Here is a 17,700-nt window from a genome sequence, read left to right on the forward strand (position 1 = left end):
CTGAATATTTTCGCCCTGAAAAAGGAGGTATTTATAGCAAAACAACAGACTGTGTAACAGAGCGGAACTTGATTTGCAGCGCTGAAGGTGTGATAATATTTATTTATTATAAAGGTAGATATAACCTCCCCAATCTACCGATGCCGATCTCCCTTCAAAAAAAAAGACAAGCCCCAGGCAAACTTGACTTAGCCCCAGATCTTCTCAATAGCTAGAAGCATCCCTGCTGGATACAAACGCAACAATGCTGAACGCTAACCCTACATTGCTGAAGGCTAATGTTACAGCGCTGGAGACTAACCCTAGAGAACACTACAACGCTAGAGACTAGCACCTCCAGTGGCTCTGCTGGTCTCTGGAGGCCTCTACTGCACAAACATCAAAAAATATCAACAGCTGGGCCATTGATCACAGGCCTCTCTGCATTCTTCAGAAACACTCAGCAGGACCATGTTAATGAGTTGTAAAGACAGGCAGGGACAGTAACCTCATGCCCTACAGAGTTACAGCCTGGGCCTGGGGCTCACTGTGATTAATGATGCACTTTACAGTCAGATTGAACAGGGCTCTGGACCTCTCTCTCCAGGGATGTGGAGCCTCGTGCAGCAACACCGTGAATTATGCACCTACTTATCTCCGTCCATGGCAACATGGATTGCAAATGCATTGTAACAACGTTTTGTTTATATATTCCTATACGATCTCGATCTATGATCTCATGTCATATCAGCTCTGCCATGTCACAAGCCATTAGCATTATGTACATGATGGTTTAAGTTTGTCTGCCACTGATAAATGGGAAGGCAGGATACACAAGGCACTAAGTTTTCACAGAATCCCTCACAAATGTCTCTGAACATTAGTGGAGTGGAAACCATGACGTAACATTACAGATATATCACATTTAATTCAGTATTAAGCACAACAAGCTCTGCATTTAAGATGCAATACAGAGAGTAGTTATTCCTTTTGCAATTAATTGCATGAAGAATGCAGAGTTTGGAATTATTGAACATGAATGTATCATCCTTCCCAGTGAATACAGTAGAGAGTAAGACTGGAACAGTGGCTCCTGAATGGATCAGATACTTCAGGCAGATGGTCAAAGCAAAGAATGAGACCTATGTTTCAAAACTGGGCCATGTAATCTGAAAACAATGAGTGAGGACCACAGCAGTAGACCAATTGGCTTCATTTCGCAGGGGTAAGGGACGGTGAAGGGGGTTGGAAATGTTGGCCAGGGTTCTCTCATTATGCTGCTCTCAGCACCCTGGCCCCACAGGTTGGTCAAATAATATCAGGTGCACATGCTTATCCTCTGAACGGTGTCTGCTTCCTGATGCACTGTAGAACTTGTAGTGTGAAAAACAGTTGCGCTGGTGTATGTGAGCAATGAAGACTGAAGATGAGTCTAACATGCTGATGATCAGAAAAGCTGGCAGAAAAAAAGGTAAAAATGCACAAAAAACCCACTAACATTGACAGTTTATTCACCCCCAACTTTTACACAGATTAACTGTGGCATCACTAGGCACTATGAAGTGACAATGACATAATAAAAGCTTAATTTACTATTTTTTTTTTTTTTTTTCAAAAAACAGACCTCATTGACCTTCATCTCATCCAATCTACCTCTCTCTTTACTGGCAACAGTTAATGGTGTGCCAATTAGTATTTGATGTTACTGGCTAAACGCCCCTCAAAGTGTATAGTGTCCATCTCTCCGCTTGACATGGCAATATACTGACAGAGATGCTATCACAACATTCCTCTGGCCTTTTAGATTAAAGCACCTGTTCCCCTCTATGAGCTGCACCACTGAAATGATCACACAAATGTGAGCCTCTCCTGCGACCAGTAATCCTGTACCTCTCATAAAACTTTGCCCACATTCTGTGTCACCCCTACGTGCTCAGTGACCCCTCCCCACACCTAGCTCAGTGATGGCCGTCCATTCCTCTATGATGTCACCCTTCCGCTCCACAGCCCAGTGCACCCAGTCAGAGTCTCCCGCAACCTTTCACCTCATTAATATGCATTAAATTAGCATCTCCAGTCATGCAAGAGAGGGAGCGAGAGAATCATGGAGCGTAGAAGCGGAGCGAGGCACGTAGCAGGCTCTGGGATGCTGTGAAGGGGACAGCAAGGCAGAATTCATCATATGCATCAGGAGAGAGCATGGTGCGGGGAATGGAGAGAGGCACGTCACAGGCTAGCTGTTTTCCACCCAAGTGCATCTACCCAAACCCCCAGGACAGATGCCAGCAACCATGGCGGACAACCTAAAACCAATTTATCTTTCCTTTAGTTTTATGGTTAACATTTCCATACTGTAAGCACTGAAACCTAAACACAGTGACAGAAACAAATATAAGGCTGTGTGCTTTCCAAAAGCCAGGGACTAGACTGCAGTCTCCTATAATGGAGCTGGACAGCATGTAGTTTGTAGTGTAGCATGTCCCTCTTTGAACAGAGCAGTTTACAAGAACAACCAAACAGTGACATTTGCCTCACATTTATGCATGGTGACACATCAATCAACCCACTTTTTGAAACAGTGAGTAATAATGCTGATATACGAGCACACTTTGTGATGACAAACTGAGAGCAGCAAGGCTGGCTGGATAGGGGAGTTTCTGCTTAAGCATGCATGACTGGGGAAGCCAGGGGAAACTGTCACAGAGACTGGGCCAGACTATGCCTGGCTCTGCACAACATGAGCCTCTTAACCCACTGTCAGTATCCCAGAAGACATCAGAAACTAAAAAATTTTGACCATTGGTTTTTCAAGGCATATAGAGGGTATGCATTGACGTCACTTTCCCGCTGAAATACGCCCCCTCAATCGGACTGAGTGACAAAACATCCTGCAACATGGCTGCGTTTAGTACAGGAAACTGTGACACCGGGAGTAAAACAAATGATTATCTGCTTAAATTAAAGACAGTTGGACTCGACAGTGATCCTTACAATTTACCAAAGAACCAGTGGTCCATGGACATTGACATGTGGCCAGGAATCAGGTTTCCTGACATTTATATGTACCTGATTTCGATGCCGGAGAAATAGGCTACACAAAGCAAAGCCTGAAGGCATACAAAAGCCGGGACATTCTAAAACGCTTAACGTGGCTTAATGTACCAAAACTGTGATCAGTGATCATCAAATTTCTCTCTGACATCTCTTGTCAGAAACACTTCCTCCTGTCAAAAATCAAAACTGAAATCCTAGGAGTATGGTCGTTATCTCACGTTAAGCGTTTTCCCCTCCATTGACGCCCCCAAAAGCTTAACGTGGTTTAATGTCCCAAAACAGCGATCAATGATCACCAATTTTGTCTGACATCTCACATGTCATAAATCATATCAATCAAATCATATGTCATCTCCCATCAAAAAACCAAAACTCTCCATTGACGCCCATAATAAGGAAAACGCTTAGTAGCTTAATTTCCCAAAAAGTGATTGATTAACAATAAAGCAAAATTGGAAGGACAGCGCTTAACGTAATGTCGGCCTAACTACCATATTCCTTGGATTTTTTTTTTTGTTTTTTTTTGATAGGGTTGCACAAATATTTTTTATTTATTACAACTTTTATTTGGAAAACTGTAAGATACACGTTTCGGTGCCTGGATTCCAGTTGTTTCTGTGAACTGCAGCGATCTATTTGCTTCTCTTTTCTTTAGCTTTCAGCAGTCTGTGAAAAGATAGCTCTGCTTTCATGTTGAATCTATTTGTACAGTCAATCGCACTACAGCTCTTTCCCATTTTAGATGTGTCCTTGTGTTTTCGCAGTATTCAAGCTGAACGCTAACGCTGCCACTTAGTGGGTGTAACCCGCAGTGATTCTGCCCACTGTGACGCCACGTGCATAACCCGTTGCTACCGCTCCCAGCAAGGCTACATAGTGGAGTCCAGTCTCCTTCATTACCAAGACTGGGCCAAGAGGGAACAGTGGAGAAAAAGCCATAGGTGGTGTGGAGAATACTGTTTTGTTGTATTTTAACAGAATCACAATCCATTGTCACCATTTTTAGTTCATAGGCATTTGGCTAGCTAATGAAGTTGAGCTAGTGATTGTGAAAAGTCACTTATCGCACCAAGAGGCAAAACCAAAGGTGCAGCTAGCTCCAGGTCTGTCATGTTATCAAGGTAGCAAGCTTCTGTATTCCTCCGCTTGTTGGACTGGAACTCTTCCACCTGTGGGATCTAGTGTGATATGAGGGGCCAGAGTTCTGGTTTAAGAAAGATGGAAAAATACTGGAGCTTCCTGGGGTTAACGTCCTAGTTGTAACCCCTGGTCCCTAATTCCTGGTATTTCACACTGGCAGGTGTTTTTCCTCCACAGCCTTTAGAAACCAAGGTATAAACTAGGTGTCGAGTGATATGGTTTTTTCAAGGCTGATACAATAATTATTACCTGTGACAAAACAGGACGATAACCGATATTTCAGGCCGATATTTGAATGCTTTTAACATGTTTTTTTTCAGTGTGAAAATTTTTATCTTTATCTCAAATAAGATAAAAATAAACTAAACATTGCATTAACTGAAATGACCACATTTGGCATTACAGATTTTACAAATCTGTGATGGTCACATTTGAGCTGCAGCATGTGTGCATGTTCGAATGAGACGGTGTACGAGAGTGAAAGGGCCTACTAAAAGAGGGCTAATATTGACGTTGTGGGTAAATTTCTCTATGGTGATCTTATATTGTCTACTCAACAGATGCTTATCGCTATTTCAAAAGCATTCAATTATCGGATGAACAATGGCAATCATTGCAAAAGAAATAAAGCAAATTGATACATCATTTAGGCTGCATTTTCATCATAAAGTATGAAATATCAAACCTTAAAACTAGCCAGTGTGTCCACGCTTTTTCTGAAGTTGTGGGGAGATTCTAGGAGCCCATTTCCTCATAAGTCATTTATGTGAAAAATGGACAGCTCATACAAAAGTAGGGTATTGTGTGGAAGAACTGTGATAAAGTTAGCGAAAATATTGTGAAGTGCAAACTATGTGCTGCAAATTTTTATTTTAATAACTCGACTTCCATGATGATGATGAGGCCAAATGTAGAAACATCAAAGTGGCAAATGGGTATTTTAAGCTTTCCCGCGAGGTTCCGACATACAGTGCAACCGCAAGTGAGCTGAAGTTTAATTTCATGAACAGTTGCTTAAAAGATGATTGTAATTCAGAAGGGCTGTGCTTTAGGGTAAATTTCTTTGAATGTTTCATTTGAAAGAATAAATATACATGACTGTTTGTTAAATGTGCAGTGTCAAACTCTTGCAACTTATAACACAAGTGCACCAATTATCCTTATTGTTAGCCATACCAATAGCATTTTTTTCTGACAGAGGAGATGCGTCGGGATAGTACATGCATTGCTTTAAAAAGTTGTTTTTTTAACCGGGAATTTAGATAAAAATATACCAATGACCGATTATCAAAAATTTGCAAGTATCGGCCCCAATTATCTAATGACCAGATAATCAGTCGACCCCTAGTGTAAGCCACAGCACTCCACTCCACTGGAGGTGGTGACAACACTGAAGTTTTAGCGTCTGCGTGAGGAGTACATGTACATGTAACCCTAACAGCACACTGCACAATCACTGAGTGTACAGGACAGAAGAGTGCTGCAAGGCTCACCTCTTGGGCCCCTGGATGCTAATCATGCCCATGTCATCAGAGTAATCCAGCAGCTGACAATCAAACCCCTCATCCTGCAGGACAGCCTGGATGTGGCTCCAGTTGTGCTGTGCTACACCTCCTCCGATCGCCAGGTAATACCCTTCACCTGAGAGAGACCAATACAGACAAAGAAGAGTGGGTAACAGGGAAAGCAGACCAAAGCCGTTTATACATATGAACTCGGGACAAAGTGCAGAGAATCAGGTCCGGAACTTGGCCGGAATAGCCCTTTCATACATGTCGTGTGGAGATTGTCCGTGACAGACGCGTTCTCACCTACAGAAAATACTGGTTTGGTTTAGGTGAGGGGCGACGCCTGGGTAGAGCGTGCTGGAGGCAGGACATGACGCAAAAATGCTGCAGAAATCGCAGTGGCTGTATTCGAAACCGCCTACTGCATACTGTGTACTGTGTACTACACAAGTATATACTGTATACTGCATGCTATTTTTCAGTGTAGTACCCAGTATGCGACCATTAATAATTACATTTGTAGTATGTTACATTGTCGCTTGAAATCATTGTGAGTTTAGAAACGTCCAGATTTCCTCGTGGTATTTTCCAGTTAGACGCCACTTGCATTCTCACGAGTGAAAAGTATTGACGTGATCACCTAAAGTATTCACGCGAAGTATTTTCAGTTTCTTTTCTTTTCAATGTCTTACCTTTCAGTGGTACGGGTACATAATGTGGCACGGAGGAGGAGAAGGCGAACATAGCTATTGTACTTTTGGGTAGCCTATAAAAAAAAAATCACACATAGCCATCCAAATGGTGCTACCAGTACACATAATTTATTATTAATTATTATTTTATTGTTATATTATTAATATAACAATAAGGTAAGTTTTGTTGTTTGCTATGTAATGTTAGGTCACCAGTTCACCTACCTCACTATACCTATCACTATTACTTAGCTGCAGCTTAGCTAGCCACTAACAACATAATAAACTACTAACCAACGTTATTAATCATCGTAAGAGACAAGTTTTGGCAGTATAGCTATAGTTAACTATCTCTTTAATGATCACTGGACTCAAAATAGCATGTATTTGAACGTATCCGCAATGTCAACGAAACAGTGGCCAGCAATGTACAGGCATGTGGAAAAGAGTACGAGGCAGATGTTTGTATTCTTCCCATTTTGCGCCAGTCGCGTGATAGACAGATAGATAGAAACGTCATCAACACGCCCACTCGCTCGTGGTGGATTCTCCGGAAGGTTGCCAGCTCTATTCGCACATCCGACATGAGACAGACTTTGTACTAGGGAGCTGGCAGAACGAAGTCTGTCACATGTGTGGTCCGACTGCTTCGGACATTTGCATTCTCACATATAGCTCCTCCGGGTAAGGGCTGGATACGTTCCGGTGTCCAGTGCATGTGTGAAAGGGGTTCAAGATTCAATCACAACAACCATACCCTGCCGTAATGCCAGTGCCTCTTACAGTTTTTTACGATTGCTTACACACTAAAATGAAAACTTTCCCACAATTAGCAAAACCTTACACTCAAGGAGCAAAACACTGGCCCAGATTTGCACAACTGTAAGCACATTGTCAGCTTCACACTTTTTGCAAAACACTACACACACTTGTATACATTTGACACAGAAATATATCATGATGCCATTTCCTTGCAATTTCAAAGCAAAGGCTTTCAAATGAACACACCCATGAACCAATTGGTTAAACACAGCCACCAGGTGTGCACACACACAGGTGCTTAATTGTAGACACACCGATCAGCTTTAAGCACTATAAAAAGGCAACAGGTAAGTTCACCTGTCAAATGGACGGTGTCAGAGGAAGAGGGAGAGTGCAGATGAGAGGGGGAATCCGGAGAGAACAAGGTGGAGGAAGAGGCCAAGGTAGAGGAAGAGGAAGAGGTAGAGGTAGAGAGAGAGGAAGACCTGGAGGAGGGGTAGGGTAGGTGCACAAAGAAGAAGACAACCAAATCTGTCTTATGAAATTCGTGCTACACTTGTGGACCATGTAATAAACCACGAACTAACACTGAGGGAGGCTGGACTGAGAGTACAGCCTAACCTAAGCAGGTACACGGTGGCATCAATAGTTCGGACATTTCATCAAGAGCACAGGTGAGAAACTTATCTTCTGTCAACAGAAAATCCATAGCTTACTGCATGTACTATATCAACAGTTTTGGTATCTATTCCTGTATCATTTTACAGTAAGCTACATGTATTTTGTTTGGCCTACATAAGATTGAACGTCGAGAACACCAAGGAGGGAGGGGCCCCATATTCACACAGGAGCAAAAGAGAGAGATCATAAACCTCGTTTTGGCCAATAATGCAATCAGACTTAGAGAAATTCAAACCCATATTGTCAATGATCACACAATTTTCAGTAATGTCCAACAGGTCTCTCTGTCAAAAATAGCCTGTATCCTTAAAAAACATCAAGCTCTGATGAAACAACTGTATAGAGTGCCATTTGAAAGAAATTCAGACAGGGTGAGAGTCCTGCAGCGTGAATATGTGAAGGTAAGTTTTGTTCACTGACTGTAGTATTGTGTACTGCGCACACAACCTTTTTACTGTGCATGTAATTTTACTGTATAGCAGACCTACAGTATATTGATCTACACAATGTGATATTTTGCTGTATTTCAGAGAGTTTTGCAAATGGAAGAGGAGGAAGTCCCGCATGAGTTTATATGCATTGATTAGGCTGGATTTAACCTGACAACAGTGAGAAGAAGGGGAAGAAACATCATTGGCCACAGGGCTATTGCCCTTTGTGCTGCCATTACATAGAATGGGGTCCTCTACCGCCATGCCAACTTGGGTCCTTACAACACTGACCTCATTCTTACATTTTTAGACAGATTACACGATATTATCACAGCAGCAAACCAAAGGGACCAGATGCAATACATTGTCGTCTGGGACAATGTATCCTTCCATCGTTCTGCTCTGGTCCAAAACTGGTTTCATCAACACCCACAATTTACAGTTCAATACCTTCCACCATACTCCCCTTTCCTAAACCCCATCGAGGAGTTCTTCTCAACATGGCAGTGGAAGGTTTATGATCTCCAGCCCTATGTCCAGATGCCCCTCATTCAAGCTATGGAGGAAGCATGTGATCAAATTGATGCAGCATCAATACAAGGGTGGATTCGTCACTCCAAAAGATTCTTCCCACGTTGCCTTGCAAATGAAAATATAGCCTGTGATGTTGACAAGGCCCTGTGGCCAGATCCAGCTAGGCGGAGAGATGATGTTTAGTTTTCTTTTTTGTCAGTACTGAACTGGATATGTAATTTATGTTACAGTACTACTGTAAGTTTACAGTACAATGGTACGTTCAGTAATACTGTATGAAAACTGGAAAATGTTTTGTTATGAATGTTTTGTAGAAATGTTCAGTATTGACTGACATGAGTATATGAAAAGAAATAAATATTTTCATTGGTCTGCACAATTGGTGTCATGTAGTGTTGAATTTATTTTTACACTTTCTCTGTGTAAATGCTAAAAGTGTTTTAGGTTGAGAACAGGAGTGGTTAACTGATTCAAACAGAATCAGACCATATGATGGATGTGTTTATGTTATGACAAGAAAATAGGGTTTTTATAAGAAATTGTATAGTTTTGACTTAAGTGTTCCATTTTGCAAATGATCTGAGGTGTTGTGCTACTTGGGTGTAGTGTTGTGCTAATTGTGTGAAGTGTTTTGAAAAACCGGGCCCTGTTTTCAAAATTGTGCTTAAGCAATTGAAAAAAACTGTAAACAGTCACACTCCAAAATGGACCACACTAACCTCAGGGCTAGAGAATCTTCAACCATAATCAGCACACCTTCCAATCTCTCCAGGGATCTGCCATCCCATGACCAATTAGCTGCAGATGCAAGCCTGAATCCCAGTATCATCACTCTCTTCAAGGTCAACCATTCATCAATATGCCATCCCCTGTCACTGTTGCAGTCTTTTACACTGACTCCAAAGAAAATAACAATGACAAAAACCAGCCTATGGGCTCTATAATTTTGTCTGGTTCCCTCTCAGTTTTCATCCTTATTCTGCTTTTGAAAGGTGATTTTCCTGGTTACAGCTGCTCTGGCCTCCTTTGTTGGGGCGTTGAAATTGGATTTATCTTTGAATGCAGTCTTTGTCTTGTTCACTCTATATACGTCACAATTCCTTCTCTTATTCTCTGACAGTTCCTGAATATATCCTGCCATCTGTTACCCTGATAACTTCTTGACTTAGACTCTCTGCTCATAACTTTTTGTTTTTCTTTTCGTATTGTATGCACTCCAGGGTCAATGAATTATTGAATTTGTGTTTGCGTGGAAGGCAGCCAGACAGGGAGGATCACAGGTAGGATCCACTAAAGCGATACAGCAGCAACACTGCGCAGGCAGGGCACAGCTTCTAACCCACCTGCAATGGGCCTGCATACCAGTAAATGCACACCTTCCACATCTTCCTCTTCTCCCTGCTGAGGTGCACTCACTCTAATGCCTTATCAGCACTCAGTTACCATAACAACCCCTTCAACATTTCAGAGTCCTCCAAGGGGCCAGGACTGCTGCTTCAACAATATTCTGTATTTAACAAGAGGCGAGAGCAATTGTGTTCTACTCAAAGAAGGGAAGGTGGAGAGGGGCCAGAATTTGCATGTGTGTCTGCAAGGGTGTTTCACCTACTAGTTTTTCTTGTTTTGGCTGAGTCCATCTTGCTTCCCATTGGCACTTGGGTTCATTGAAACTGGACTTTATTTACTAGAATGGTGGACAGTTTCAATGTAGTTTTGGAAGCATTTCTGCCCCCCAAAACTGGGTCTCAAAATTCTGCTTCAATTGGGTGACTCATTCAAGCAAGAGAACCTTGAATTCTGGAATTCAAGTAAAGGTGCGTGTGGGCGGTCTGTTGAAATAGAAATTTCAACTATAGACACTGACAGTTTGAAACCTTTCCAGGAAGAATATGCATACAAATTCTGAGAAAAAAAATATCTTGAGAACAATCTCTGAGTGGAGTTCTCCAGTCAGGAGAACAAAAATTCTTTGGAAGTTTACATGATAGCAGTCATGGAAATGTTAGTTCCAGCCTTTTGGCTCCTATCTTCAGGTTCACCTCCAATGGAGGGGAAAATGCCCAGACACCCAGCCAGCCTGACCAGTGGCTTCTCCCCCACTCAGCTCAGTACCACCCCTGTGTATCCAATGCCCAGCTGCAACAACCAAATAATTTATATGCTACATTTAAATGTTAAATGCTTACAACTGACTCAGAGATAAATTATAAAATGTTACTCCATTGGGACTGTGGAGCTGAACAACAAGAAAGCAAGCTCCATGGTACACTATCACCTAACATTTAACTGAAACACGGCCAGCTCATTTGCAGAAACATAGCACAACAAAAGGTATAGCAGTATGTGTGCATACGGCAAGACCATAAGACCCCCAAACAACAGTACTCTACAAAATATTACCATTAGAAAAACCATTAGTCTACAAAGGGGGGGCAGTGTAGAATAGTGGTTAAGGAGCAAGACTCGTACCCAAAAGGTTGCCGGTTTGATTCCCCACTGGGGCACTACTGCTGTACCCTTGGGCAAGGTACTTAATTCAAAATTTCCACAGTAAATATCCATCTGTATAAATGGATAACATTATAAAAAAAGTGTAACTGATGTAAGTCACTCTGGATAAGAGTGTCTGCTAAATGCCTGTAATGTAATGTACAGGGGACGTAGGAAACAGAAAACTGGTGATTAAATAATCTCCAGGGTGCCAAGGCCTACAGCAATTTCCCCATGGGAAATGAGCAAGAATAATCGGTCCACAGCACTAAAAACACAATGGCCTCAAAATAAAAACCAGCTATTAGGTGGAAGTCTTGGACGATGCAGAGTGGGTAAGAAAAGCAACCAGAACCAGGACCTCAGAGTGGGACAAACTAGTGCCAGCTTCTCCTACATAATCAAGAGGTGTGAAAAATGGATCTACAAAACATTAAATGTCACATATTTTGAAATAAACCATGATCTATGTGGAATGGCATTCAAGAATTAATGGTATAAGAGTATATCAATGTGACACAATGTGCTGATGTGCTTGAACTGGTCATGGATATTCTGTTCTGAAAACAATCAACTGTCTACTTTTCTCACCTATTTTAAGGGAAATATTCATAATTAATTGAATCAAAAGACATTTTTTTAATTAATAGGTAAAGAACACAACTGACGGGGTCAACACTGTCTGATAACACACTGTTCTTTCTAAGTATGTGTGAATATATGATCTGTCAGCTCATCTGCAGATTGCAGGGCAACAAATGAAGCAGTCTGATGAACAGATTCCTGGAGAGGAAGGCAGTGATGCCTATTAGAGGACTAATGTCTTCAGTATTCCTGTAATTTTTATTTCTTTTCATATTAAATGAGAAACAGAGCACCTGACTTTACAAACCTGACAACTTAAATGGGGATAATAATTTTACAATGACATGGGTAGTTTTTGCTTAAATATGCATCCATGTCTAGTTCATTGGCTCCAAATCTGTAATGCTACAAAGTTTTACCAGGGTGACGTTCATTCTAATAGCTTAGGGTGAGCTCTGTGAATATGTGACTGGTTTCTAATCTGAGACAGAGCAGAAGAAAATAACAGCTATGTTGACTAAATATGAGAGAGTGTAAAGATAGCACTCTTTGTGTTGGCTCCAAGCTCATGTTGCATTGTTAAATTTAGGCTGCAGTTTCAAGATGGCCTTGGTTGGCAAGTCTGTCTTTCTGAGTGCATGCACCATGGGTTTAATACCAGCTATGTCATTATCTGACAATGAGGGGAACAAATTGACCTCAATCTGCCAATGCTGGCAGTGGGTAGGTCAGTCACGGTTTCTTTGTTCTCACCACTCACCCTGCAAATCTTCAGGCATCTGCACGTTGCCTGGATAATGTTGGTAAAATAGTGCTTATTGGTACCCACTTCACTGTGCTGTACTACAGAACTAGTGTGAAATAGCTGCATGCAGGTTTATCAGAGGATTGCATTCATTCAACTTCAGGACTTATACACGAATGAGGTTACCATGGTGACATGCACCTAATATACAACTGACGATTCTAAAACAGGGCTGCATGTAGGCGAAGATGCATGAAAATATGTGATGCTCATTTCACTAATATGGTGCCAAAGTGATTTTAATTCCAGGAGTGCTGAGATTTACTTATAGGTAATGTTAGGTACTCCATGGTGTGGCTATTCAGATATGGTGAGAATATGTGAATGTTAATTAACTAGATTTATGTAGCAGATCAGCCAAGGAAAAACTGAACTGCAGTTCAGTTTATGGCTTAAGCCTTCTAGTCACTGGGTGGCTAACCATTACCGTATCAACCCACCTTCAAAAGCAGGGGACAGAGGTGAGTGGGCAGAGCCAGGTTCAATGCAGCTGACCGTGAGGTCACTCTCAGCCCCTCCTCTCTTGTTCAGCATGCAGGTGTATATGGTGGAACCTAGAACACACAGAATCATCCAGGACCACATGTCAATGACCTATAGTCCTTGGGTGAGGTGATTGGACATGTGTTGTCTTTGGAACATCATGAATGCAGCAGTTTAGCTCAACTGGTTTTAACTTCAATTTACCCTCTGAAGGTAATAAAATGTACAACAGGTTATTGCTCGGTGTAGTTTACACTGGGTACTCATTAGCTCAGAAAGTGCACAACCTTGTTTTGCCTGAGAGCTCATCTTTGGAATGGAGGCTCTTTGCTGTGTATGGACGACACACCCACTGTGTGTGTGCATGTGTGCGTGTGTGTGTGTGCGTGTGTGCATGTGTGTGTGTGTGTGTGTGTGAGTGTGAAGGAGGGAGGGAGGGAGAGAGAGAGAGAAAATGAGTATGTGTGTAAATGAGTGTTTGTGTGTGTGTGTGCTTGTGTCTGAAAGAGAGAAAATGAACTCACCCACAGCTTTGTTGACGTCTGCAGAGAAAAGCCAGTCAGCTGCCTTCTTGGCGTCGGGCCCCATCAGGTAAAACTTGCCAAAGTAGGACATATCAAACACGGCCACCGCGTTCCTACAGGTCAGACACTCCTTCTTTATCTGAAACACAGAAAGGCCCATAGCACAGAGACAGAAAAGAGCAAGCAAGCATACGCACGTTTGCTTTCCAGCGCACACACACAAACATTCAGTCCGACTGCATCACTCCCCTTCATTCATTTCCACTGGGTCACAGAGGGGACAGCTGTGCCATGTCCTCAAAATGCTGCCAGTGGACCAAGCCTTTGAGGATAGGTCAGGGTGAGGGTCGGAGGTCTGAGGGGTAAGAGGAGATGTAGCGACAGGGAGGGAGTTGCTTACCACATCGTGATGAGGAGGGAAGTCGAAGGTGTACTCCTTGCCCAGCAGCTCATTGTATTTGTATCTGTCATTGCAGGAGATTCCGTATGCCCCATAATAATCATAGTCGAGGACCTTCCGAAACAAGACATAGGCAGTCAGTAGGAAGAGCAGGTGCTGCTATAATCTACTCTCTCCTGGCCTTGTACTTTGCATTGTCACTACCTTAATAACTTTCACACTCCCGTTTCAGCAAAATTTCTGTTCTCAACTCACTGGACTCAGATCACCGTGTCCCTGCTTTTGCCACAGGTCGACATGTCAAACTATGAATATAGTCAAATGAGGAGTGACAGATGTACAGATAAATGAGGTCACACAATGTGATAACATCATGATGTAATGATGTCATGGTGTATGCATTTCAAGGAATTCAAGGAAGCTCCAGGGAAACTGGTTAAGAAAAACCTATAGCCTGTTTTCCTGAGTATCAGGATTTGGACATGCTTACTGGAGCAGGGCCTTCCTTGTTGAACCATCCTGGTCTCTCCCACCCATGTCTCTCCTGGAAAACACAGCCCTGGTCCAGGAGCAGCTGAAACACAGAGGGAGAGAGTTGACACACACACCACATTCTGCCTCACATACCAGTGAAACCTATTGAATTAACTACTACCACTACCACCCAACTTTGAACCAAATGTACTTTCAAAATTATAGTGCTGAACAGCGGGCTTTTGAATAATTTCATGCCAATATCTGCAATAAAAAGTAGTACTGTTCCAATTTGTACTTACTGTATAGAACCATAAGTACATTTTTCTATTAATATTAATGTGCTGATGTTTACGTGTCTTAGAAATATATATCCGCAGGCTACTGGTGATACATTCTCTGATGAAAAGTCAAATGTGTGAGTTGTTCATTTTGATGCATGCATGTTTTTTCACCAGGTGATTTCCCCACAGCTTCTGCACTATGTTCCGCACAGAGTACTGTGTTTTTTTCGGAAGGGGAGGGAGAGATGGAGGAGGCAGACATCAATTTAAAGAGCTCTTATGGGTGGCGGCAACCTCTGACAGCACTGTGGGGATGAGTTGTAATATACAACAGCAAGGGGGCTGGGGGGGGGGGGGGGGGGGCGTAGACAGTGTAGAGAAGCATTATGTGGGCTAACAGAAGTATAGGGTAGCACTGTATGGGGCAGTAACACAGCATGAGTGGTCACTGCTATATCAGCTTGGAAAAAGTTGGGAATTTTTCTTTTCAAGCCTGGAATGAAATATTAATCTTAGTGGGAACTACAGTAAAAAATGAAGATCTAAAGTCTTTATTGCTGACTATCTTTAATTCAGGACCACGTTATCCACAGGGATGATCATCTTCCCAAATTAGTACTGTCCATACAAGCCAAGGGAGAGCAGAGAAACTAGGCAGTGTGGGGTATTTTAGGAAACACTTGAACATCATCTTTTAACTGTAGCTTAGCAACAGGTCCTTCATGGACAGACAAGCACACACACTCACACACACACACACACACACACACACACACACACACACACACACACACACACACACACATACAGCTAAAGAACCTAAGGTGCAGTAAAATGCTATCCTGGCTTGTTACTTAGCAATAACAAGACACTAGTAAAGGTCAAATGCACTTGTCACTACTGTACATAAATGTGCTTGGTTTTGTTATCCATTACATTAATGCATTTGCATTTGTAAGTAGCAGTGCACTTGTTTGAGAAATGCATGCAATGCATTCTCCCCAATGCTCTACCTCTGAACCCCCTCCCAGCTTCAGAGAGTATCTGGCTGAACAAACAAACACACACTCAAACTCTTACTGTCTCTCTCACTCACCCAATCAAGAACTAGAAGTGTAAGGTTAATAATCGACCATTTAAATTCTTGCTTGTTCTTTGTCATTTTTCTCTCAGATTAGACCATCACACGCTTGGATTTTGAGGGTTAATAGAATAACATTTCAAAACACCATAATATTCTACCTGGGAATGGATGTTCACAGACTACATTTTATAATTTTATAATTGACAAAGCCACTTTGAATGTGTCCAAGGCTGATTCTTTTGTCCACTTATTCCAGTACCACAGTGAACAGATCTGGACTTTCTCAGGTAAACAGAGCTGGGAGGAGGGTAGGGTCACACCTTGTGAATGGGGTCTTTCCTCATGTTCCGGCCAGCCAGGGGCTCATCGAAGGGGAACACCACAGAGTAGTTCTTGGCGTAGGACTCGTGGCTGCGTTCTCGGATCCAGCGTTTGTTGTTGGTCAGAGAGTGGTGGAACCTCCTGTAAAACAGCAAGTCACCATAAGAGCATTTTGAGGGGCAGTGCAGAAGCAAAGAGGACTGCTCCCACATTTTTTGGGCTGCTGTTGGATATGTTTCGCTCATCTCCCAGAGCCTCAGACTCCTTCGGGACCTTGGACAGTGGCAGCCTCACAGACACAGCGCACACCTGCTTTACCTACCTGGGTAATGCACCCAGGTGCTGGTTGTTGCATTAGGCCTGCTATAATGGCCCAGCCCACAGTCCATTCACCGCCTTGCCAGGGGGCCACCCCCAGCACCCTGTCAGAGCCCCTGAGCTGCCGGACCACGAGAGCATTCGAAAGAGTGCGTCATTCATTTTTAATGAAGACTTGCTCCACTCTGCAAATGAGAAAACCTGGCTTTGGAGCATTGCGAGTGCCAGATGCTGTGCTCTTGCAGCTGGCTGACAACATACATGGAGGGCTTTTAGCAGAACTGCTCCAGAGCTCCCTCAGTTAAAGTCATGGAACCACACTGTTTTGTCGGAGACTTCGAAGTGAGGCAGCTTATATCTGTTTTTTTGGCAGCACATCCACCTTGCCAGATTAGCAGAGGCACAGCTGTTCTCCCTCAGTGATTTGACAAACGTCTGATGGACCAGACACCTTGCTTGGGAGGAGCTTCAGAAGGGGTGTAAAGCAGCCTTTTGGGAGAGGAAAGGCAAGAGGCAGTGAGGAGGGGGACACTTCCTCCCATCTGGGGCTGTCTGTGTAGGACAGCAAACCTTGCTTCATTACTGTCCCTCCAGAGTCTAACTCAGACTGAGCTCAGGGCAAGACCAGGGCTGGGCCACTGTGTGTGTGAGATATGGTTCAGCCTCAGTTGGTTTCAACTGCAAAGTGGGGATGCAGAGGGGCCTGCATGAAGGCTGGCCCCAGAGTGGGGAACAAGAGAGACCAGACACTGCCACAATGTGCCTTTGAGGCACTCAGCACCATCAGACACAAAACAGTATGCTTGCATCCGGCTGATTACAATTCTGCCTGCAGAAGTAGAGAAGATTACAGTGTCCCCTGACAGACACATGAATCTACCCTGGACTGATTTCTGCACAGCGTCCCCCATCACCTGCCATCAATCAGAGCCTGCTGTGACCCGGCTGAGGGCCATGTTGCTTGGGAGGGGCAGGAGCAGCAAGACAGGAGCGCCTGGAAGTGACACTGCTTGGGGGTGACAAGCTGACTGCACTGGAGCATACGGTGCGCACGATAGAGGCGTTGGCAGGTTGTTGCTGCTCCTTTCACTTTTGTCAAAGTCACTGGAACATTCCAAGCCTGTCACATCAGACAGGAGGCACTAAACAGC

At 43.1% G+C, this 17,700-nt stretch overlaps 1 protein-coding gene across 2 annotated transcripts in view; it reads right to left on the minus strand.

Annotated features, from left to right (window-relative positions):
* sardh (sarcosine dehydrogenase) overlaps positions 1 to 17,700 on the minus strand; it is a 50,168-nt gene that overhangs the window by 10,924 nt on the left and 21,544 nt on the right. For both annotated transcript variants that reach the window (XM_036528517.1, XM_036528518.1), the window contains exons 12-17: positions 16,231 to 16,372; positions 14,559 to 14,642; positions 14,069 to 14,182; positions 13,669 to 13,807; positions 13,102 to 13,215; positions 5,667 to 5,814 (exon numbers count right to left, since the gene is read on the minus strand). In XM_036528517.1, coding sequence (XP_036384410.1) covers positions 5,667 to 5,814; positions 13,102 to 13,215; positions 13,669 to 13,807; positions 14,069 to 14,182; positions 14,559 to 14,642; positions 16,231 to 16,372 — 741 coding nt within the window. The remainder of the gene's footprint in view (positions 1 to 5,666; positions 5,815 to 13,101; positions 13,216 to 13,668; positions 13,808 to 14,068; positions 14,183 to 14,558; positions 14,643 to 16,230; positions 16,373 to 17,700) is intronic.

This window comes from Megalops cyprinoides, chromosome 5 (genome assembly GCF_013368585.1).
Source record: "Megalops cyprinoides isolate fMegCyp1 chromosome 5, fMegCyp1.pri, whole genome shotgun sequence".
Lineage (NCBI taxonomy): Eukaryota > Metazoa > Chordata > Actinopteri > Elopiformes > Megalopidae > Megalops > Megalops cyprinoides.